The sequence below is a fragment of the Podarcis muralis genome, chromosome 11, assembly GCF_964188315.1.
Source record: "Podarcis muralis chromosome 11, rPodMur119.hap1.1, whole genome shotgun sequence".
In the NCBI taxonomy this organism is placed as follows: domain Eukaryota; kingdom Metazoa; phylum Chordata; class Lepidosauria; order Squamata; family Lacertidae; genus Podarcis; species Podarcis muralis.
Window position 1 is genome coordinate 23,082,767 of NC_135665.1, and position 24,550 is coordinate 23,107,316.

Consider the following 24,550-nt stretch of genomic DNA (forward strand, 5'->3'; position numbering starts at 1 on the left):
CGGCGGCGCGGTCACGTGCCCCCGGCAGGAGCCTATGAAAGCGAGCGCCGCTGGGGATGCTGCTTCCGCTGTTTCGCTACTATGTCGGAGCTGGGCGAGGAGCAGGAGCAGCCCGGTGCTGCCGCCGCCGCCGCCGCTCCTTTCCCACCTCAGGAGGGCGGCCGGGGTGAAGGGGGCGAGGATGCCCCGGAGGGCGGGGCCGGGCCCACGTTGGGGGTGCTGGAGTCGGCTCCCGCTTCGGCCGTTTCCCCGGTGACCGAGGAACCTGCGGGAGACGCCAGGAAGAAAAGTAAAGGGCGGGTCGCGAAAGGGCCGACGCCCCGAAAAGGAGGGAGGGAGGGTCGTATTGGTCGCCCGAGGCAGGTATCGCAGGCCTCCCTGAACGGCTGAGGGCTCACGCTGTGCTGTCAAGTTTCTAAAAGGTCCCGATCTGTTGTCCCTCTTACCTGCCAGTTGTGCTTCCGTTGATCTTGCTCTGCGCCCCAGGCCTCCATGGATCAAATGATTTCTTCTGGTTCCCTACCAATAAATGACACCCGTATTAATAAATAGTATTGTATGTATACATGGGTGTAGCCAGGATTGGGAGCCGCCCAGAGTGGCTGGGAAAACCCAGCCAGAGGGGCGGGGTATAAATAATACATTATTATTATTATTATTATTATTATTTTATTTACGTTAGGGGTAGGCAGGATACCCACCTGTCACCATCCTCCCTCTGGCTCTGTCTAGCAAATTTGGACCGAAACGTCTCAACAATAGTTGTTTTAAATTACTTTTTTTACCTCAAATGTTCAGAAAAATCTCAAATCTACAATTTCTACTTTTAGTTAAGTATTTCTATTTATTTACTTGATTTGAGGACACAGCTCTCCCCGCCCCGCCCCCCCAGCTACACCCATGTATGTATATCCTCAAGGGCTCAGCCTCAAGGGCTCAGCAGCGGTATTTTAGGTGTATAAATTCTACAATAAGATTTTTGCAAATTATTCTGTTGCATTTCTCCTTGTTTCCTACATTTTATTGATTTTCTTTCAGTATACTTCAGTGACATGTTCTGCTGTGTTTCTATTTGTTCTCATTTGCAATGTTCTCTGCTTTCTAGTTGATGTTTTGCTCAAGGCTGTTGGGGATACCCCTATAATGAAAACCAAGAAATGGACAGTAGAGAGAACGCGTACAATACAAGCCCTTATTGACTTCATCAAAAAGTTTCTCAAACTAGTGGCCTCGGAACAGCTGGTATGTGACATCCACACTTCCCTATTTAGGAATTAGAGAGCAATCCGTAAGAGTTGAATCAGAGTAGGATGTTGCTGGGAAGCTTACAGGCAGGGCATGAAGGCACCAAATATTCCCTCTAGTTTGTCCCCACGTATCTCAAAAATATATACTTGATGAGTTCTGAGTCCCCAAATCTATCTGGAAGTTTACTACTATGCACATGGGTAAGCTTTTCCAAGGTTATTTCTCATAGTAGTACAATAATGACTTTAGATATTTTGAATTACCTCTATCAGTTTCATTAAATCTAGGCTGAGCTGAGATCCTGAGTGGATGTAACTTGAAACTAAATGTAACATAGGCATATTCAAGTGAATGGTTGAGGTTCCAGCTATATATTTATGCTGTTGTCAAAAATGACAAAAGACAGAGAAATATAGAAGCTATTAAACTTGAACTATGAAAAAATAGATGTTAGAGGAAATGGTTGTATGGGTGCAAAAGTAGCCACGTGTTATATACTGGCAGTGGTTTTAGTTCACAAATGCTAACCCAGTTCTGAAATGATTGTTGTGTTGAAACTGAATATTTTAATATTGAATCACTACTCACAATGTTTGATCAAGAGCCATGAACACCAAACATAGTTGGGCTCGTATCCAATCCAGCTTTCCTGCAAAGCTTTAACAAATAGCCACTTAGCAACTATCCATAAAGGAGCTTCGGTTGTGGCCAAGCAGTTATCCTGATGGCAAGTTATCTTTTCTTTTACTCCTGTTATCAAAGGACTTCAAGTAGCTATGAGCTGGAGGTGGGCTGGAGGAGGAGCAAACTCCTGTCAACTCTTAAGTCCTCAGGCCAGTAAATATGGGTACACTGGCTTCCTCCTTTGAACAATAAAACTAATGGACCTATTCCTCATAGTGGTGCAGCAATAAAACTGGTAACACATTTGCAAAGCTTAGCAGGGCCCAGTATAGTTTAAATTGGATGAGGGAAGCGTGTTGAGATTCCGGCCTTTGCAGGACTAGATGACCCTCAGAGTCCCTTCCAACTTAACAATTCTATGATTCTTGGGTTCTTTGCCCTTGTTCTTTGCCCTTGAACCTTCAGCTTATAGCTGGCTGTAGACTGTTCTTCTCTTAGCCCTGTAATTGCAGTGACAGAATGCTGAGGTAACACAGGAGAGAATATTGTCTGATAAAACTTTTCTGTTTAAACAGAGTAACTTCCTTTAAAACTTACCAAGTATCTCTTTCTCATACAGTTTATTTATGTGAATCAGTCTTTTGCTCCTTCACCAGACCAGGAAGTTGGAACACTATATGAGGTAATTCACAGCTTCTAAGTATTTCCTTTTCTCTTCTTTGCATTAGAAACTAAGGCAGGCATAGGCAAACTCGGCCCTCCAGATGTTTTGGAACTACAACTCCCATCATCCCTAGCTAACAGGACCAGTGGTCAGGGATGATGGGAGTTGTAGTCTCAAAACATCTGGAGGGCCGAGTTTGCCTATGCCTGAACTAAGAGCACCATTCAATTGTTTGGATGAGGCAAAGGTTGCCCTGCCCAGAACAACTTCACCGGCACAGAGCTCTCTGTTCCACCCACTAAAAGGACAGTCCTACTAGTATCAGTCCATAAAAGGGTATTCCAGAGAGGGAGGGAATGTGGCTGAGCCAGCCTGGAATCCATTAGCCAGCTCTACTTGGGCCCAATGAAGGATGCAGTGCTTTACTAGCTTCAGGCTGGCATAGCCCAGGGCAGGCTTTTACCTGCCCTTCCAAATGCAGCAGTGGTTCAGTGAGCCTCACTGCCTGCTCTGGAGTCTGGATTGCTCTGTAAGATGTTTCAGTTTGATTACCATTTCACTCCATGTCTGCTGTAGCAAATGCAGCATGTAACTTTCAAAGTATGTTGTCAACAGGTGGCAGCATTTCATAAGAAACCTTCAGTAGAATGTTGACACTTTATGTATTAGGCTGTATAATAGCGACCCAACAGTTTATAGGTTTAATTAAATATTGAATTTGTTTAACTCCTCTGTTTCTTGTTCTGTTGCAGTGTTTTGGAAGTGATGGCAAGCTTGTACTGCATTATTGTAAATCTCAGGCCTGGGGATGAACTAGGAGCTACAAGTGCTTGGGATTCTTAGAAAATGAATGGGCTATAAAGATCTTCAGAAACATTCCCCAGGGACAAACTGAAGAAATGTCTGCATTGTTACCCATGGAGTTCACTTTATTCTCCCTATTTTCTCTACTTGTCAGTATAGGAGATAAATACAAGAGCTACATCTCCTCCCGGCTTCCATTTTCTTCATTTGATCACTTGCTTTGAGCAAATAATTGTGTGTGTGCCATCTGTACAGCTGAGCTGCCTGTCCTTGCTCCAGGACTTATTTTGAAAGGATACTATCTCCTGACTTGGAGAGTACATGGATCATTATTTCATCAGGCTGTATGAAAGTTTACAGCCTCCCTTTTAGGATATTTATTGTAGATGGGCAGCTGAAGTATCTGTATATGCACAAAATAGTTACGTTTTCTTATGACTATTTGTTTTAAACACAGTTGCTGGGATTTAACTTTGGAATCTGTAGTCCCAAAGAGACTTTAGGATGGTGTTTCTCCAGCAGCAGCCCTCCCAACTAATCTCCTTCCTTCCCCTTGTTCACTACACAACAAAGTATATACAATGAAATGCAGAAATATAAATGTAGGAATATTGGGCAGCTTTGAGAATAAAGGTTATCATTTAACAAATTATGAGTTTATTGTTATTGCTTGTTTGTAGAGCCCCTTTGACATTTATATTCATTGTAGACTTTCATCTTGTATCTCTTACAACAGGTTGCTTCAAGTTAAACTTACTAGACCCTGTAGGTGAATGAATAACTTTAAACACCCAAAGTGACCTTGTAGGAAAGTAGAGATCACACATTAGCTTCTCTTCTCTTATCTTAGCTTCAGGAAATAAAATAAACTGGAAATAGGCAGTACCAATAGTGACATACCATTTCTCCATTATCCAAAACCTATTAAATGTGAATATCACAATAGTTAAGCTTTCACAGTTTGGCCTACATTATTTCTTCCTGGTGCTATTGTTGGTATTGTTAGATTAACATTTACAATGTTAATTTCCAAAAAAACCACAAATGCAGCACTGATCATGCTGCAGTTGACTAAACTCAGTAGGTGAAGACTGCTTTATAGCCCAATATAAAGGGTTGTATGAATAAAATATAGAAATGAATGAATGTGACAAAGCAAAATGTCATTGTCAGTTGTGTGCGACAAGGAAGGACAATCTACACATCTGCACAGATCAAGCTATACAGCCAAGAACACAGTATTCCACAGTTAAATATTTTATCTATTAAAGGAAATTGAAATGGTTCAAGGAAGTGATATAAAGCAACTGATAAGCTTTCATTGAGTTTCCATTGTTATGAGACAAAGTAAAATGCTAGCAATACTTAAAAAATGCATTACAAAATATAAGTGGAGAATTTGGGACTTATAATCAATCCTAGAAAATGTAAAGCCCATTGTTATTAAAGTGCAACTATTTAACACTGGGCAAGCTTCATTTCCCCAACTTGCCATTAACTTAATCTGGGTCTAAGGAATAGCTTCCTTTTTCCCAAAAAAACCCCCACCCACTTAATGAAACATTTTATTGCTGACATCAGTGCAGTGGCGTAGCGTGGGGGGTGCAGGGGGGCCGGCCGCACCGGGCGCAACATCTGGGGTTAGGGCAAATCCACATGTTAGGGGGCGCAAATCCACGGGTTAGGGGGCGCAAATTACTTGCCTTGCCCCGGGTGCTGACAACCCACGCTACGCCACTGCATCAGTGGAGCTCTTCTTGGAAGTGTGAATCTGCTGCTTTTGCTGAACAATGCAGGACTGAAATTAAAACTGCAGATGGTGGAGAAACTAATACCGTTTTCAAAGTAAAAAGTTTGGAAATATTTGCTTGAATCACAACTGAGATGTGAAGATGTGCTGGTCCATGTCGTAGGGTACAAGCAAAGTTCAGCAGCATTTCTCTCCTCACCTTCCCCTGCCCCATCCTTAATAAGTAGGCAGAGGAAAAGTTCTGATAGACCTTACAGCTTGCTTTCTACTTTGTGGGAGATCTACTTTAATAGGCCCCTACAATGGTATTCTAGTGTTAATTCTGAATAATCTAAGAATGAGAAATAGAAGTAGCCTTTCTGTCCTACGAAACAGGCAGAAATATGCAGTGTTCTTTCCAAAGCCTTTGGAGTTAAATGTCACTGTAGATTGCTTTCTCTTAAGCCACCTGCCTGCTCAATCAAGTCCCTTATATACCTTGCTAAAAATTGAAAACTTCTCTTCCATATTCACTCATGGGGAATGAACTACAGTACTTTGATCCTAAACCTGCTGTCCTTGGGTGAGAAGCCACCTTTTACCATTCTGAATTTTCCTTACAAGACAAAGGTTTTTGCAGGGGTGGCTATCTGAATTGGTAATGTGTAATTGTCAGTGCCTACGTATTTCAATTTATAAACATAGCCTAGTTCCCCAAAACACACCTGGTTGGTTATTGCGCCATGAAAAGCGGAGACGACTGTAATTTAAAAGAGTGGCTTGCAAAGCTAGTGCCTTCAGCCATTGAGCTGCTGAGTTAGAAGATTAGATTAGAATATCCAAACGTTGTTAGGGGGGGGGAAGTCACTCTTGGCTTCCTCAGTTGAATATTCCTTCTCCCTTTTAAGTACGAAGAACAGCGTCTTTGTGCTGTAAGGCTACGGCGGCGCGCCAGTCGAGGCCCCTTAAGAAGCGAGGCGGGCAAACGACCCGAAAGTGGGGGGAGCCCAGACGCCCCATCTCGCCAAGGCGACGAGGGCTTTTGAAATATCAGCCTGTGATAGGTCACGGCGACGGCGGGGGTGGCCCTTTTCCAGCGTGTTCTAAAAGCCTAGGGCTAGCCGAAGCCGTTTCGCGGTGCCTCCCTCGCGCGCTCCCTGTCCTTGAGCACTTGGTACGTTCCCATCTAACTCCAGGGGATAAATAGCGGCAAGCCAAGGCACCGGCTCCGAAGCGACGCGGGAGAGACTGGGCGCTTCTATTGTGCAACTCGAAGCAGGCTCCGCAAAAGCGCATCATGGATCATCCCGGGCAGACGGAATTGTGGAAGGCGCAGACGCTGGACGAGCTGATCCAGATCCTGCATCGCTTGTTCTCCGGAGACAAAGTCAACGTGGCAGAAGTGCAAACCTTAATGGAAACTTACGAGAGCAACCCGGAGGAGTGGCTCAAATATGCTCAGTTTGACCAGTTCAGGTAAACTCGGTGGGAATCAAGGAGATTAGTTCGCCTGAACAAGCAAGCGGGTGACAAGCTGGCTGGTTTATTACTGTAGGATAAGCTATTCTCCTGGAAACGAAAAGCGGTCGATATGTGCTTTTAAAATGAGAGTCGCTTTGCTTGACATGCCAAACGGACGTGATTTTCTTGGAGCATTTCATTAAGTTTGGTAGAAAATTAGTGCGGATCTTTTAAAAATTAAATAGCAATCTACTCTCCAGGCGCACTTCTACTTTGTTTGCACGTTTGATGTTCGTAGGTGTTGCAAATCCAAATATCTTGCTCAGATTTCTTTCCGTGTATCTTTTAGCGTTTGCTACATATGTAATTTGCTGCTAATAGCTAACATATGTGTTGTGCAGATAGTGGCTCCTTTTTTTTAGCAGCTTGCATTCAGGCCAGCGGTTTGAGTTGCTCAAATCTCCTTTTTGAGAAGTGGGAGGCTGCGCAGCTGGGAGGTGGTTGGCACTTTAAAGACAAGACCTTAGAAACAGCTGGAATGAAAATGCCTACAGAAAACTTTTTGGCAGGCCTCCCAGGCGGGCTAACTGGCAGCCCATCCCTTCAGCTGCAAGTACAGCGATGTGCACAAGTCTAGTTCAAAGCACCCCAGGAGTGGGTCAAGGTGACAGGATTAACACCAGGCTTTTGGGTCACAGCCTTTCTTGCTAGTTTGGGCTTCATTTTGTAGCTTGTGTGTTGGTGTGGGTTTTTTTGCACGACTAGCCTGTTAGATCTTAAACTTTGACTGGTTTATCTTTCAACGTTAGGGCTTTTCCAAAGTTGTTTTCCTCTTCTTTCTTGGGCATTCCAGTCCATTTGAAATGGCACTCCAGAACAAAGCAATATGCCTGGTGGTGAAAATCTGGAGGCAGCCTAATAAATGTAGAGTTAATGTGCCCTCCAGGTGGTGGTAGACCACAACTTCCATTATTACTGACCACTGAAAATGCTGATGGAGCTGTAGTCCTGTGGGAAAATGATTGCTTGTACATGAGAGCATGAGCAAAGTTCTTATTACTGCAGGCAATCATTTTCCCACATAGTCCCAACAACAACTTCTCAAGGGCATCATATTACCTACTCCTGGCCTAAAACATGTGCCAGGAGCGGGGGGTGAGGTGAAGGCACTAATGAGATGTCTACTGAATACTGTTCCAAATCTTGTGTCACAAAAGTCCTGTGCCTCCCTTAATTACTGGATAATCATCACTAATCGTTTTTCTCAGAGGCCTGTTTCATAATCTGTAGTATTAAACAAGGCTAAATTCAGCCATTGGTAGCTGTTAAATAGTTGGTGATTCGCACCTTTCCATATGGACTGCATGAAGAAATGTATCTGCCCCAGCAAGCCCCTCTCTGGGAATTGTCAATGAGTCAGAGTAACCAAAAAAATATTGCAGCAGTGTGAACAGTAATTCCCTCTCCATCAGCATTAGTACAACTGTTCAAACATTACATTTTAGCCTTAATCCATAGCATGGATTAAGGCAGCTAGCCTTTTTTTGCAGTCTGAGGTTCACTGCCAAAAGTGAATTGTCACTTTTAAGCAGGGTTTTGCAAATGGTGCAAAGTCCACCTTATTTTTCTGGAGTTTTTCCCCTTGAAGAAAGAAATGCAGGTTATAAATACTTTTTTAATAACAGGCCACTGAACCACAATTTGACCATACTAATTTGAGTGTGATGGAGGATGACCAAAAGTGCCTCCAGCCACTTGGTAGACTAGTTGTCTGTTACTTCCTGTCAAGTGGCAATGAACAATAGGATATATCATTTATATGGCATTTTAAAGTTTTAAAACAATCCACATCTATTATTAATACATAACTATATATAAGCAGAAGCAGCATGCATCACCAGCTGGTGGTTTTCATTAATGATGATGCATGCTGCTGCTACTATAGTGAGTACATAATTTTACTGCACAAGCTTAGCTATACCTGACCAGAAATCCAGGTATGAGCAATCACTGGCTATTTTCCTCTAAAACTTGCCCAAGACATTACATGCACATCAGATGTGCCCCTATAATCATAATTGTATTGTTTACCCCTTAACCATTTTGAGTATAGGTACTCCTGCAGTATACATGTATATGGTCACTTCATGGTGTTCAGGCTCTCCCAGTCTGTAATGTGGTGAAAATCACCAAAGCAACTTCAGAACTTGCTTCACTCAAATGGCTGCATGCACAGCAGTTTGTTTGAATAAATCAGCATGACTGTTGATTAACCCTTAATGCTGAAACTAAAGCATCTTTTTTATGGAGCTATTCATAGTGATTAGTGGAAACATAAAAGTGGGTTCTTCGGTTCATCCAGATTATCATGTGTGTTGTATAGTGTGTACGGCACAAACTGAACCTTATCCCGTGACCTGTTATTTCCAGCTTCTGCCTCACTGAAGAGACCATAAACCATACAATGATCCACTGGATGGCACTGGGGTCCTATTCTGATACTCTCCCTACAGAAAAGTGTGGGTGGGTAGGTGTTGATAATACATTTATAATTAGCTTAAATGCCAGTTTCTCTGCAAATGCATTTTTAGCAGAAGTTAAAACAGGTATTTCTTAATTCCATATCAAGCCTCCTCTCTTCTGGTTCCTGTTCTTTGGCACACTTTCCCTCTAAATGATTAACTTATGTAGGTGACAATAAGTTATCTTTGGTGTTTCTTTGTAAGCAGCAGCAACAGAAAAGGCACATGAATAGCCAGTTCATTAGGGAGGCTGATAATCAAATCAAGAGGCTGACAGGGGCTCTAAGATGCAGATTCCACTTCTGCTTTTAGTTCAGAGTATCGTATTTGGAAAGGGGGTTAGGAGGGAGACTTAAGTTCAATCCATCTTGTGCTGCAAAACATACTGGATGGTCTGTAGCAGTCTGAAATACTTGCCTATTGTGCTTTACACCTCCCCTGAAGGCTGAATATTGGCAAAGTGGCTAACAATAAAAAAGTAAAAACAATTCACAATGAATATTAAACACAGCAGATGAATTTCAGCTAAGCCTTTTTTGTGAGTGTGTGGCTGTCAACCAGATGGTTGGTGTTTGGAGCCCAACCAGGAATGGCTGTGGGCGGGATTCCTGCATTGCAAAGAGTTAGACTAGAGGACCCCTTGGGTCCCTTCCAACTCTGATTCTGTGATCTATGGCCCTGAAGACATGAGAATTACTCACAGGAAAGCCTCCCTTGTAGGGGAAATATCTCACAACCAGGCTGCCATAGCCCAGATCTGCGAGGGTCCCCTGCCTGAAACCCCGGAAAGGTAGATAATATTAAGCTAGATAGACCTATGATCTGCCTTGTTTGAAGGCCCCCTTCCCATGACGTATAGAAACAGTATGTTCCACCCTCTTAGTGCGGGCTGGGGTTCTCTTTGGGGGCTGCTGGGTGACCCCACTGGGGCGCGAGAGCAGCGCATCCACGGCGCCCGCTGCCCCGCCCCCCTTTCCTAGCGCGTTCCCTGCCCCGCCCCGCCCACTCCTTTTGACTGCTTTCTCCCGGCTTCTCCCAAGTGCCACGCATTGAAGGTTTAGAGGCAGAGGGAGGGCGGGGACCCGGTGGCCAATCAGAGCCGCTTTTGAGCAACACCCCTGAAGGTTTGGGCCAATGAGAGCTGGCTCGAGGTAAATAGCAGCCCGAGCCTCCCGGGGAGGCTGGAACTTGTATTTTTTTTTTTTTTTTTTTTTTTGTACTTTTATAAGAATCGATGGAGGGGCGTTGGCAGTTCTGGAGGACAATGTCTAGTTCATAGGGCTGTGGCCCGCAAATGACTCAAGCAGCAGGCTATTACTGCGCGAATTGATCGGATGTGCCTTCTTGGTCGCTTTTTGCAAATAAACTGCTTTCGAAATGTTAACGAGGAGGAAAACGAATGGCTGACATCAAGCCAGGTTTTTTTGTTTTTCCTGATCTGTGTCAGGTTATTGCGTTCTCTACAGATATTTTTGGGACAAGGAACTGGCAGCAAATCAGGGGCTTTCTGGCTTCCCAGCCTTCTGGCGTTCCACTGTTGGAAAGGTCCCCTTGGAACCCTCGTCTGCAAACTTGCCTCCACTGGTGTACCGATTCAAACTTGCGTGCACACACCTGACCTTTAAAAGTGAAAACAGGGTGTGTCTACTGCACCGTATTAAAAGTCAGGCTTTGATTTAATTATAAATCAGGTGCAATAGCTCAGTCTGCCGCGCGCCGCCGCCCCCCCCCCCGTCCCCCTTTGCTGTATCCTTTAGTCTTTTTCATACCATTTCTAATCTTCGATTATTGTGCAACACTTGCTGTTGGCATTGTGAAACTAGTTTGTTCTGTTCTTGCTTGGCAGAATTCCCTGTAAAGTTGGCTTTTTATCAGGAGGAGAGTCTCTCTCACACCCCCCCCCCCCACTTTGGATTTGCATATATATCTTCTGCAGAAAAGTAGCTTAAATGGTTGGGACCATTTGATAACAAGCTGTAAAAGAAATCAGTAACTTCCTTGTTGTTACAAAGCTTCTGTAGTTACAATCTCATTGCAGAAATTACCTCACCCAAGAAGTATTTGGGTTATGTTGTGCTTTTCCATTTATAGGTTGTGTTGCTGAATTTCATTTACAGAGTAGCTTGGAGATCCCACCTCCATATGTCTTCTTGGCTTTCCAATGTTTACCAAATGTTAACCATCATTCTACACCCTAATTTATATCTATCTAGTGTTTTTCAGCATTCTTGAACTATAGCAATAGGATAAATGAAGCCCAGATATTTGGGCTTCAACCATATCTGAAATTAATGGGATTTACACCACAATCCAAATTTTTGTTTGTTCAGTCTCACCAATTTCCAAGACCCACTGATCACACAACTGTGGGCCTGACTGACTTCTGTGCTTCCATGATGGCTGGGATTCAGAGCTACTTTAGCTATCTCATAAGGCCAGTGGGGTTTCTTCATTCATTTCCTTTGAATGGTGGACCACTATGCCATGTCACAAACCTTTGGAATCTTAAAAGTAAGGGAATGAGGACCTGCTCCTTGAGAAAGACATGTCCAGATTCCCTTAGGTACATGCAAAAATTGCATGGTTCCTTGCAATCCAGTCAACAGAGAGAAAAGGGGGCCGTAGAACATGTGTTGCATATGCAAGATTCTGGGTTCCATTCTTGACATCACACAGGGCTGGGAAGGGCTCTTGCCTTAAATACTGGAAAGCAACTGCCAGTCACTATAGTACTGACCTAGGTAAGGACCAATGGTTCGACTTGTATGTGTATATATAATGTACTACTAACTTAAATGGTTTGTTGAGGCAGACAGATGCCAACATCTAACATAGATTTATAAAGTACCAAGTCTGTAATCACCAGAATTGAATTCCTGAAATTTGTTAGTTAAGACTTACAGCCTAGTTTTTAATAATTTGTATTTTACACAAAAATTAATTCTTGTTGACTTTTCATTTGATTCTGTTCGCTCTCCTTTTTATGAGAAAGATCCTGGCAAGGATACAACTCACTCAGCATTGTAAACCACTGTGATATATTTTTATGACCCTTATGTGATAAAGGTATACATATATTGCAGTTTTAGGATGCCACTGACTGAAAGAAAATAGGTCAGAATATATGGACAAGTGCAAGAGTGTGCTTATGTGTATGTGTGGTTTTTTTCCTTAAAAGATAAAACTTGGGAGAAATACAAGCACTTCACCTATATTATCAGATATATTATCTCAATGAACCTTAGAACTACCCAGTAAGGTAGCAGAGTATTATCAAGATAATCTGTATGCAGTAGGGACAAATTGTTCAAAACAATGCAGTGAGTAGAACCGTCATACAGCTCAATCAGAAAAGATTACTAGATGGTTGGGGTAGGGGAGCAGGCTGGAAATTAGCAACCATTAATTTTTTTAATTTGTATATACTGTTCTTAACATCTGTTTCTGCTTCTCAGTGATGGCTCTTAAAATAAAACCATGTATCTTATTCTTTCAGGTACACAAGAAATCTTGTGGATAAAGGAAATGGAAAGTTCAATTTGATGATCTTATGCTGGGGTGAAGGCCATGGCAGGTTTGTGGCTATATATATTTTCCCCATAATATAAAGCTGTACAGGCAGAGGGCCTTCTTGGTAGTGGCGCCTGTCCTGTGGAACGCCCTCCCATCAGATGTCAAGGAAATAAACAACTATCTGACTTTTAGAAAACATCTGAAGGAATGTATTGTAGCCTTATATAGGCGGTATATTATAAAATTCCATTAACTCTAACCTTTCCAAAAGCTTTGAGTGGTTCCCTGCATGAATTTTTTTTTAATCCAACTATTTAAAACAAAACCAAAGCAGTACACAAGCTCTTAAGGGTCCATATTTGCATATTTGATTGTTTCAGTTAATCAGTGTTTAATCTCTGGATTCCTTACACTTTTTAAAAACACTTTAAAAGACCCTGTGAAAAGGTGAATGTGGCTTTGTGAGTAACCCAAGTTTTGTGTGTGATCCTGCTCAGGGAAGGGTGGGATAGGTGAATATGTCATTGACACAAGGGCTGGCCAATCAACACTGTGCAGATCCAGCCTCATCTGCAAGCCAGAGGTACCAGATTTCCCAAAGTCCCTTTTAAAAAAAAAGGTGATACGTCATTGTTCTGAGAACCATTTCTCTCTATGTACTAGATATATATGTCCTTTTTCTCTTGCCTCTGCAAAACAATTATCAGACATCTCTTAGGCCTGAGGAATGTGATGCTTCTTTGTCAGAGCAAACTGTTGTAGAACCACTTGGTGACTTCCTTCTTTGTGCTTTCTTACAATGGTAGTAGGTTTTTCATTGCTCTATGTATGTTAGCCCCAGTGTTTTACTAAAGGGGCATTGTGTTGTCTCTGCCTCTAGTCTAAAGCAGGGATTGTCAAATGAGAGAGTTCCCCCTCAGAACCCCAATTTTGTAAATCAATAAGATCTGGTCAATGTACCCTTGACAATTCCCAGAACACAATGGGTGGCATTCAATTAAGTTATATTCAGAGTAGATGCATCAAAGTTAATGGACCAAAGTTAGTCATGTTCATTCATTTCAATGGCTCTACACTGACTAAAATTGCATGCTACCCAATATGCCAAACTTTGGGGTTCAATGGCCTCTGCAGCTGTTGCATTGAATCCTGAAATGCCCTGTTTCCATTTGGGTAAAATACTGTCTTGTGATGCGATTAAGACTCTCAGGATTGTGGAAGTGAGGAGTTCCTTTTTCACAAAAATGTAATTTGCACTAGGAAAGCTACAGGTGGCGTTTACTTAACCCTTCTCCCATCCCACTGCTTTTCCTTCCAGTTGGGATTCCCAGATGTGGTTTTGCTGCATCAGGAAGGAAAAAACTGCTGGCAAGGGGATTCAGTAGGTGGGGAAGGGTGACACTTTCCTGGCTGCTGTCTTTCTTCTGAAAATATGTGCAGGTGTATACACACACCCCTAAATAGCAAAGAAAGAGTAGCTCAGATTCCAAGATTCGCGTTAACCTCTAGCTACCCAGATTCATCAGAGAGAAGATGCTGGGGGGGGGGGCAGTAAAAGTTACCTGGGGAGGGGATGGAGCTTGTGTTTGTCTTCATACAATTACAGTTATGGACGGTGAGAAAGAGCTGAACTATAGGATTCCTTTGGTACAACAGAGAGCTGTCCAGCAAGTTAAGCTGGCAGAGAATATACTTTTGGATGCTAGGAAGTTCAGGAAATGATTTTGGGAATGAGTTTATTATCACTGTGTATTATTATTATTATTATTATTATTATTATTAATTAGCTCACTTTTAATCTAGTGTCCAATGAGCCTTCAAGGGGTAGGGTGTCTTTATTAACAATACTGTTACCTGCCTTTAACTCCTAGGTCGCTTTGAACCTTAAATTATTACCTGTGATCCCTGTGCTTGGTTTGATCCTGGAGCACACGCACACACATACATCCCCTAAGCCAATTTGGGAGGATGTGGGCGGAGAAGGGGGAACCCCATTACACAAGTAGAACTTTTTGTGCTGATGGGACTCATTAGGTGAATCCCACCAAGTATAAACAAGTTCCCTTAATAAATCTTGTTACTGTATGATCTGATCTGGGGCAAGTCTGCACAAAGATTACTGAAGTGAAAACCAATAATGAACAAGAGTTTCAGCCTCCCCTAATGAGGAGCGGAAGCACATCTGGCACATTGTTATGCAGATTTATCTAGGGTTGCCTCACCCTGTCCCACTTGTGACCATTCAGACTAAATAGACAACTTACCCATGTATGGTAGCCTACTAGAGGCCAAATAAATAACCTGCTTTTGCTGCCTTTCTGTGACCACAGAAAAAACAACGGGCTTCTGCAGGCAACCGTATGTGACTGTTGGGCTGTATTGAGCTTGGTGGCAGGTCACAAACTCTACAAACCTGACATAGGATCATTACTTTTTTCAACACTGCAAGCTAATGGCTCAGTTTGAATGTAATGTTAGGCCACAGTTTACTGCTACAGGAATGAACCTACAGAAGAATTTTCAGGTTAACCTCATTTTATAATTGCATCTGACAAGGGCAAACTGTGGCCAGTTAAAACTGATATACTGAAACAAGCCTGAGTCAAACCATAGTTTATTATTCTATTTTAATGCAACAAACCACAGTTTCAACTGAGTTCAAAGGCTAGATGTAAGTCAAAATTGGTTACCTTAAACCAGGAAGTGAGTGCTCTTAATCTTCTGCTAGTGGCCACGCTGAAGGAGGAATGCTTGAGTTCAAGGTTCGTTTAGCTAGCATTGTGCCCAAACTGGGCTGTTGGTTATCTGTGGTTTTTCTCCAGAATTGCACTCCAAGTTTCTGCCAAGTGCATTGTGGTTTGCGAGACAGACAAGCAGCTGTTTAAAAATAAGAAACCACAGCTTGTTTTAATTTGTTGCACAAGCAGCACCAGTTAGTCAAGGAGTCAATTAAATCTGAATGGGGGAGTGACAACGTGGCGTCCCCCCTCCCCCCCCCCTGCTCCAGAATATAGCCAGTAACAGAGAAAGAACACTGCCACATATTTTCCAATGGAAAATATGAGTGACTGTTTTGAATCGAGTTCATGATGTAAAAGAAAATTATTATGTGTATCTGAAATGAGAAGTTTCATCTCTGGAGGTAGTGGTGCTTTTTTGTTAGAGGGTTAGGTCCAAAAGCCAAACATAAATATAGCATCGGTTTTTATCTTAAATGGAATTAAATTCAATGGGCAACTAGAAGAGAGCTTCCAGGCAAAAGGTTGTGTAAGTAACAGGCAGGCTGTGTCTCTACTCTTGCTACCCACAAGCAACATAGAGACTGCCAGTTCTAGTGGTGGTTGCTGTACATGAGTAGCATAGTACTAGCCAGCAACATTCACCTCTCTTGCTCTTGAGTCATACAAATTAGTGCCTTTTCACTGAGGCACCATTTCCCCTTCACTTCTCATTCGTACACACTGTGTAAATGCTGGTCAAGTAGCCCCTTCATTGCAGCCCAAGTCCTTTCCCAGATAATGCCTTTGAGTTATGGTCCTATTGTTTAATTGAATTCCTATCTAGACATACCCAGCCATTGCCAAAGAACAGATTATTAGCAAATTTTGTCAGTGACATCACAGTGTGTTTCCTCAAAATCATCAACAGCTGCAGTCTCTCTTTTCATATTTGCAGAAATTCTAATATTTCCCTTTAAATCTGACTCTTTTTTCACTTTGATTTTTTTCATTTTCATCCCACTTTCAAGACCACTATAAAATGATGTGGGCAATAACAATATTTCTCTTGTATTAGATGTACAACACAGTAAGCCCTATTGACTTCAATGGAGCTTACTCCCAAATAAATGGGGTTAGGGTTGCAGCAGTAATCATTTTATGGTACATTATGTTTATACTAGTCAACTTGCAACTTGCACACATTTAACTTACTCGTTTATGTGTTTAGCGGCCAGCCAGCTGACACTGCACAAATTAAATGCATGTCAGAAAGGTTAAAAGCTCTTTTTTTGCGTGGTAAGCCTGCAGGGTTCAGAAAAGGATGCTTGCATGGGGACAGTTCCAGGATTGTTTTGATCATATGCAATTTCGGCTTTACGTGCTATCTGCAGAACACAACCCTTATGCAAGTTGAGAGTCGGCTGTATATGTAAAAGTACAACAGCCCTGCTAAGTTCATAATGGTATTTTTTGTGTTTGTGTACATATACAGCAGTATCCATGATCACACAGATTCACACTGCTTTATGAAAATGCTTCAAGGAAATCTAAAAGAGACGCTGTTTGAGTGGCCTGGCAAAAAGGGGACTGGAGAGCTGCTGAAGAAATCCGAAAGGGTTTTGAAGGAAAACCAGTGTGCCTATATTAATGGTAAGCCCTTTCGTTTTGGTTCATCATAGATACCCAAATAACCTTATAACTTCTTGGCTAGATGTTTCAAGTCTTGGAAGGCATTTTTCGTTTCTTGGTTAAAAGAACAGGACACATGGGGACATTTCATGTTATAGAATAAGTCTAATCTTTCCTCTGCTGATAGCCCACTCGTTTCCTCCTTATGATCTGAACTACTATGTGCAGAATTTATAGTTTACAAATTAGGCATAAGATTCCTGTGCATAGTGTTGCTGACCTTGACCGGTACCCACTGTAACAGAGGCCATGGAATGGATTTTAAATGCTGCTACAAGTACCACGGTTGCATGCAGCACTTCCAAAAATGTTATTTATCCTCATATGTTTTTAGGACCTTCCATTATATCCCACCAACCTTTGTGGTGGTTCTGAAAACTAAGATGATAGGTAGAGCTCCCCTCACCCCCCCCCCCAAAAAAAATCAAATTTAAGCAATGTAGCAAGTGTCTTGATCATAAAAAAACAAAGAGATCCCCCAAGGTAGTGTCTGTAGGCAAAACCAGGGCTGTGGTAAGGAAGAAATACTAAAGCTTCATGGACAATTTTTGGAATAGGATCTTTACCTGGGGCTGACTGCAACATTGTCTTCAGTCTACTCCCCAGCCACATCCTTCCAGCTATTTTCTGGCATGGCTGTCAACAGCACTGGCACGGACCTGTACAGTACCTGTTTTAGAACCAATGGATAGCATCCATTGCATTAGTTGCTTATTCTGCACTCACCATGGATTAAAATGGGGACTTTAACGCCTCACAACTTAAATCATACACAATGGATTTTCACCCAAGTCATGGAGAGGCAGACTCTTGTAATATTTAGGATTTTTTAACATAAACTTAACAGACAAGAGAAGGAAGTGAAATATGTTTGGGTCACAAAAGGAGCATCAGAACTGAGTGAGGGCTGCACTTCAAGGCAAAATATTCAAAGTATTGTATCTCAGTTCTGTTCAGAATTTTGTGAAACTTGGCCAATTTATCATGCTTACCACCCAGATTCTCCATGCTTTGATTTCAGGTGGGATTCATTATTTTGACTTTGAGGATTAGAATGTCTGAGCTTACATGGAGTGGACTGGTTATTTTTGCATTGGGGATTCCATAACTGTTAGCTGCCTTGGGCTTTTTAAAATAAAAATATGGAGTATGAATAACTAATAATAATCAATAATGGTAGAACGTGATTTGATCCTTCCATCTTAATTACAGAAGCCATCTTTGCCAAGATAATGTCAAGATGGCACATGCCACATTGGCCTTAGTTGATCTTGGTTATTTTCAGTTGTGGTTTATTCTTGTATGCCAGATGAGAAAAATGTCCTCTCTGCATTTCCCTGGGGAAACAACTTCAGTTCAATACTTGGCGCGCACACACCTCTTACAAGGAACTAAAATCTCAGCTATGTTTTTTCCTCTCTGTTGTTTTCATGTCCAAACACTTTGATTTGGAATGAAATCAAAAACAAATGATGTATGCACACAAGCAACTTTGAACATTGCCGAAAGGCATTGTCTCTTCTTTCTGAACATCTTCAAACTAAAATAGTTGCTACACAGAAAGGTATGCCAAGCAAAAAGGGGGGTGGAATCACATGTATGGGAGTGTGTTGCTTATGAGACTTTACAACAAATGGATGTCCACAACTTACAGCTCAAAGATGGGTAGCTGACAATTTGGCTTCCTTTATACAATATTAAATCAACTATAAGCTTTGCATTAAGCCAGCTCATGTGTTCAGATTTTATAAAGCAACAATAATATGTTTACTGATGCTAAGGTAGCACCTGAAGATTGTCAAGTTTTGTGGATTTTTTTGGATATCAAAATATGGTACCATATTTGAAAGACCTGTTTATGACATCACAATGGTAAATAACTTGATATTTTTACATAAGGCATTAAAATGGCTAGTTATACTTAGAAAAGGCAGAACCAATTACTGGAAGGATAAAGGCTTCACCCCAAAAGAATTATTTCCTTCATCATAGGGCTAATGTCCTTACTATCTGCTTAAAATACAGTTTGGGGAATCTTTTGAGTAAGAGGGCCCTTTGCTCCTCTGCACAACGCTCCAGGTGAAGCATTCCAGTGAGAGGCAGGACTAGAGGCAAAAGTGAGCAGAACAATGGATGTGACCCATTGCACAATGAGCTACATTCCAGCACCATGCAAAAGTCAGTGTTGTTACACACATCTCTCTACCTCTATCCCCACGAGCAAGAGTTGGAGGACACATTTCAGCTTGGCGAAAGAACTCAAATGTAGAGTATGGCTGGTGAAGGTGAGGCCTAGAGAAGCCTGATGGCTAGTTAGAGAAGCCTGGTGGGGCCTTGAGAATTTCCAAACTTGATTTAAAATATAGCGTCTTTTCCAACCCAAGTTCTTGGAAAAATAATGGTCTTCTCTATTTCATTTATTTTCCCTAGAATTTTTATAACATCTTTAAAAGAGAATACTGCTTTTGTACTGGTGGCAGATGATTAAATTCACAACACTTGAGATCTCACTAACATTCATGGAGACATCCTGTTGGCCTTTATCAGACTATAACTATGCATAATTCACCTAGATTTTTAATAGAAGCTAGGCATTTTACTTTATTTTATTTTAAAAGATCCTAAAATTGAGGGTAAAATTGTTGGATAAATGATCTAACCCAGTGCTCTTGTGTTTTCTTCCGTTAGACTGCATTGGCTTACACCGTGTGGAGAACCCAAGCCATACGGAAACCGCTGTTAGTCTCCATTTGTACAGCCCACCCTTTGAATCTTGCTACACTTTTGACCAAAGAACTGGACACAAGCAAAAAGTTAAAATGACATTTTATAGTCAGTTTGGAGAAAGGACCCCATATGTAAGTATAAGGATTTGCACCTTGCCTGTACCATTTAGCTGATCACTGCAACCTTTCTATGGAAAGAAGGCAGCTCTTGGCTGATGCACATCATGCTAATAAATGAACCCCTTGTTGGAGGCCCAATACGTTATTTTATTATTATTATTATTAATTAAATTTGTATACCGCCCTTCATCCAAAGATTACAGGGTGTTTCACAACATAAAAATAATACATTCATTGGATTTCTGATGAGTTGCAAATCTGCTGGAGCAGGGACCAGAGCAGAGGGCCATGAACTGCCATGTTTTGGAAGGAAAGGGGATGCTGCAAAGAAGCCAACTTGGGAATCAATAAACCAGTGGCATAGCTAGGGGGTGCGCTGGGTGTGAATCTCCCTGGGCAGCATTTACCTTTGAGGGCGGTACACTGGACCCTAAGCTGGCGCACAAGCCCAGCATGCTGCTCTCAAAAGCAGCGCGGGGCTGGACTTGCAGCACGCCCAAGCTGTTGTATTCCCTTTCCCTGCCCCCACAGCATGCCCCGCCCCTGTGGCACAGCATGCGCGTCCCAGATGCCGTCAGGCCTCATTACGCCACTGCAAAGGAAGACTTGCAGGGCTAGGAGCTCCAGGATGGAGCATTTGTGTATTTGGCTAAAAATGTTCTGCAATTTCCCATTAAAAATACACAGCAAACTAAGATTTGATTTAAATGTTCAGCTACAGCTCTTCCCACAATGTCAGACTGCCAGAAGAGTGATATTTTTAAAACTATTAAAATTTCAAGGGGAAAAAACAGCAACCCCAAAAGCTCTCTGAACATAGAAAACTAGCCTTTTGTTAAATGTTTATGCCAGAATTCTTATCCCAGACACTGTAGCTCTCCTTGGGCAGGGCTTTGCCCTATGGGAATATTAAAAAATGAGGTAATTTTATCTTTAGTTTTGAAAGGGCTGTTCCATGTAACGTTTATGAACATGTGTAGTGGAAGGAATTGAGAGCATGTGGATATTTTTCAAGCAACTTTTAATGAAGGCTTTCCTATAGTGTCTTTTACAGCAGCCACTTCATGAGGCTGCCCCCTAAACTATTCCTTGGAGGCCTGTATTAGGACTTTTATATCTGCCAAGTGTTTTAGCCTCTAGTCCTTTTCCTCTGTTTTGCTGAGATCCTTCACTGCTCTGCTTGCTGCAAATGACTGTTACACCATAGTGCTGATTTCAACCTTCAGTAACATCCCCAAAAGTCTTTGGGCATAAGAAATATAAGTCAATTCCAAACACACCCAGGTATGAAAAGGGCTTGGTGTTGGAGCACAGGACCAAACAGCAAAAAACTATCAAGTGGGAGCCATGGCAGAATTTAGTTACCCTCTATTCGCTCACATGTTTTTAGATTTTGTACCTCAGAGACTTCTTTACTTGAAATAACTGAAAAATCTAGATAACAAAGATTCTCTCTCTTCTCTCTAGGCAACATCAGTTTCACAGGAGAACAACTGAAAAGCACAAGGCCAGCTGGATGGTTTATTATTTGAACTGGAGCAGAAGGATTGTATGATTGATGCCAGTGCCAAGCTGTGTCTGAATAATCTCTATGTAGGACAACAGTAGAACGGCTATTTGGCCAAGTAGTTATCATTCATGATTCCTCTCCTCTTGAACACTAAAGGGAGTAGTGCCATGTATTGCTGCAGAGTTCAAATGACTCTCGCAACCTACCATAAAACCAGGGTCCTTTCCCCACCATTTCTACTTTTGAGACTGTGTACACAAACATCAGCAATTTGGGCTTCTAAGTATGACTTGACTTTCTTAACAGCCCTACCTGTTTGAATGTATGCCATTTTTACTAGTAATGTAACTTTTTGGTGTCATCTGTACTGTGTACTGTATACTGTTAGCAGCTTCATTTTAACCAGGGTTCAATGATCTGTTGGAACTTTTAAAATTTGTTTGTGCATCTTAAAATCTTATGTGTAAGATCTGATTACTTTTTTTAACGAAAGAATAAAATAGGAGCAATAATGTCTTGTACCAACACTTATGTCCTGGAGAAAATGTCTGTTAATATCTGTTAAACGTTAATGAAGTTGAATGGGATCAATTTTTAGTTTTTAAAGTGATTTGTATCATAACTTGCCCCAAAACCTGAATAAAACTGAATACGGGCACACTTTCTCATTTTTGTCCTGTAGCATAATTTAGCATAATCGATGGCTGCTCATCTGTCTGTTAAACAAACCCTTTCATGGTTTCCAGATGCTGTGTTAAGGCCCCATCATGCAAAAGGTGAATATACAGCAACTCGCTGGTGTGCCAGAGCTCCAGTATTTGAGTTGGATTAGTGAAGCAATATGCTATGTTGGAGATGGAGTCTGGAGGTGTAGTCCTACTGCCTGACCATGTGTTGGATTGCTGCTGCAGAGGGGGCTTTCCTCTCTTGCTCTGCATCTGATTAGTTTTATTTTTATTACACCATGCTTCTTACTTACAGGTGAAAATTAGCCCCAAAAGCGCTCTCTCTCCAAACCCTTTTTGTTTGCCTGTTTGAAAGGATTAAGGACTGTGTGAAGTAACAAAGAGTTCTCTATGTAAGCATGTAAAAATGTTAAGTCAGAGCCAAGCCATAGCCTGCTTTCTGCAGGTCCTAGATCTGGTACTCCTATGGAGGAAAGGTGTTGTTGAATTTTTGGGAGCGATGACACATTCCTGCCTTTTTTTCTCTCCTAGAACATGCTATTTTCAAATACAAATAAATGCTTAAGAGCATCCGCTGGATAGGTATCTTTTCTTACTTACAATACATGCTTCCAGTTCTGTGTTTGAAAAAAGCATTTGTCTGCATCAGATGCAGTCTAAGCTCCACGATTACATTACAAATCAGACTGAATAGGCTGTTTGTGAAAAACAGAAATTTGATCAGCTTTGGGAAACTTGTGGAAAGGTACCTGCTACAGTAGGAACATAGATCACATACCCTGCAGACAATAGTACTCTGCCATTTGTGATCAGCTATTCCTGAACAACAAACTGCCACTTTTTTAGGAATGTGCTGAAGGGATATAAGTGTTATGTCAGACTTCTCGACTGATTAGTCCAGCTGTCAAACATGGTGTGTTAAGAATCAGCCATTCATTCCAGCTATGCTGCATTTGTTGTTGTTTAGTCTTTTAGTCGTGTCTGACTCTTCGTGACCCCGTGGACCAGAGCACGCCAGGCACTCCTGTCTTCCACTGCCTCCTGCAGTTTGGTCAAACTCATGCTGGTAGCTTCGAGAACACTGTCCAACCGTCTCGTCCTCTGTCGTCCCCTTCTCCTTGTGCCCTCAATCTTTCCCAACATCAGGGTCTTTTCCAAGGGGGTCTTCTCTTCTTATGAGGTGGCCAAAGTATTGGAGCCTCAGCTTCAGGATCTGTCCTTCCAGTGAACATTCAGGGCTGATTTCCTTAAGAATGGATAGGTTTGATCTTCTTGCAGTCCATGGGACTCTCAAGATTCTCCTCCTATGCTGCATTACTTTTTGTTTTAATGGCGTGACATGCTTGGGACTAGAATAAGCACGGCATACCCTTTTGATCAGGTGTAGGACCCATTTTTCTTGGCCATAGACTATGCTTGCTAGGGCTGATAGGAATTGTTCAGCAACATCTGCAGGGTCAAAGCTTTTCCAAGCTTTCCTTGTTTTTGAATAACCAATACTGCCATCACAGCTATTCATTTTTGCAGCTGGAAAAAAAATGGTCTACTAACGCTAACTTTCCACTGGAGACAGCTGGTGGAGATGAGACAGAGGCTACACTGTTTGACTGCTGCTTGTTTGCTTTTCTTTTATCTGCTTCCATTTTCTCAAAAGTGGCATGTGTGCAGGTGGGTGGAGAATGAATTTATGCCATTAGTCAGCAAGCGCAGAATGGGTAAGGAGGTACTCTTCACAGTAAACATTTGTTCTTCACCTCTACTTGTGCCTTTCGTCCTTGGCATTGGCTTGGGGAGCTGAAATCTGGAGCCTGGCAATGTGTTTTTCTCCTCTTTAAGCTAAAAGTACACCCTGTTCATTTGCTAATTCTTTTCGCTTATTTTTGTAGCCTCTCCCAAGCCTGGGAGAAAGTTGTTTGCTCTGCTGGGGTGCAGCCTTTTCAAGGTTAAAACATGCAACCTGCTTGTGATTACTCTCTGGAATTACATGTTGAAATGATTTTTTATTACATTGTTTGGCACTTTCCTGTCTTGAGCAATCTAAGTTATAACATTCTGAGTTTGAATGAAATAGAAAGCTGGCAGCAAGGACCCATTACGCCACCAACCCATAACCCATAAAGGGGCGGTGGTGGCTAAAATGCAGTCCTCCAGGCATTGTTGGACTACAACACCCATCAGCCCCAGCTATTATAGCCAATTAGGGATGGTGGAAGTTTAGTCCAACAACAACTGGCAGGCCAGATGGGTTCCACCCCTGCCTTAAAGTATAAATCATTCTAAGTCAGATTAATGCCAGCTGCTATGGAAATGGAAAATGAAATACTTTACAGAATACTTTATATTTACAGAACAGTCATGCCAACAGGAGCTTGATTATGCGACTAATATGCCACTAAAACAACCCGCTAAGTGACTTTATGATATGATTTGCAAACAAAGATATTAACTGCTATGGTGACCTTTGTAAATGTTTGCAGCAATGGGCCTTCAGCAGTTGTTGCAAGTCACAAGAGGACCATGCACACCAGGGATGG

At 42.0% G+C, this 24,550-nt stretch overlaps 2 protein-coding genes across 2 annotated transcripts; both read left to right on the forward strand.

The window, feature by feature from the left end:
• The first annotated feature begins 7 nt into the window (after positions 1–7).
• ATG12 (autophagy related 12) lies at positions 8–3,989 on the forward strand. The gene is made up of 4 exons (XM_028747899.2): positions 8–289; positions 1,106–1,242; positions 2,492–2,554; positions 3,289–3,989. The coding sequence occupies exons 1-4, from the start codon at positions 82–84 to the stop codon at positions 3,346–3,348; spliced, it is 468 nt and encodes a 155-aa protein (XP_028603732.2). The 5' UTR covers positions 8–81; the 3' UTR covers positions 3,349–3,989.
• Positions 3,990–6,149: 2,160 nt separating this feature from the next.
• CDO1 (cysteine dioxygenase type 1) lies at positions 6,150–21,995 on the forward strand. Its single transcript, XM_028747894.2, has 5 exons — positions 6,150–6,545; positions 12,549–12,626; positions 16,778–16,935; positions 19,663–19,832; positions 21,288–21,995. Exons 1-5 carry the CDS (start codon positions 6,367–6,369, stop codon positions 21,315–21,317), a joined length of 615 nt encoding a protein of 204 aa, XP_028603727.1. The 5' UTR covers positions 6,150–6,366; the 3' UTR covers positions 21,318–21,995.
• The last annotated feature ends 2,555 nt before the right edge of the window (positions 21,996–24,550 follow it).

What these genes read in the sequence shown, in the direction of transcription:
- ATG12 (XM_028747899.2), top strand. Translation starts at nt 82, where the DNA reads ATGTCGGAGCTGGGCGAGGAGCAGGAGCAGCCCGGTGCTGCCGCCGCC. An exon ending in TAGTGGCCTCGGAACAGCTG is followed by an intron (nt 1,243 to 2,491) that starts GTATGTGACATC and finishes TTTCTCATACAG; the next exon opens with TTTATTTATGTGAATCAGTC. An exon ending in AAGTTGGAACACTATATGAG is followed by an intron (nt 2,555 to 3,288) that starts GTAATTCACAGC and finishes GTTCTGTTGCAG; the next exon opens with TGTTTTGGAAGTGATGGCAA.
- CDO1 (XM_028747894.2), top strand. Translation starts at nt 6,367, where the DNA reads ATGGATCATCCCGGGCAGACGGAATTGTGGAAGGCGCAGACGCTGGAC. An exon ending in GCTCAGTTTGACCAGTTCAG is followed by an intron (nt 6,546 to 12,548) that starts GTAAACTCGGTG and finishes TTATTCTTTCAG; the next exon opens with GTACACAAGAAATCTTGTGG. An exon ending in TGGGGTGAAGGCCATGGCAG is followed by an intron (nt 12,627 to 16,777) that starts GTTTGTGGCTAT and finishes GTACATATACAG; the next exon opens with CAGTATCCATGATCACACAG.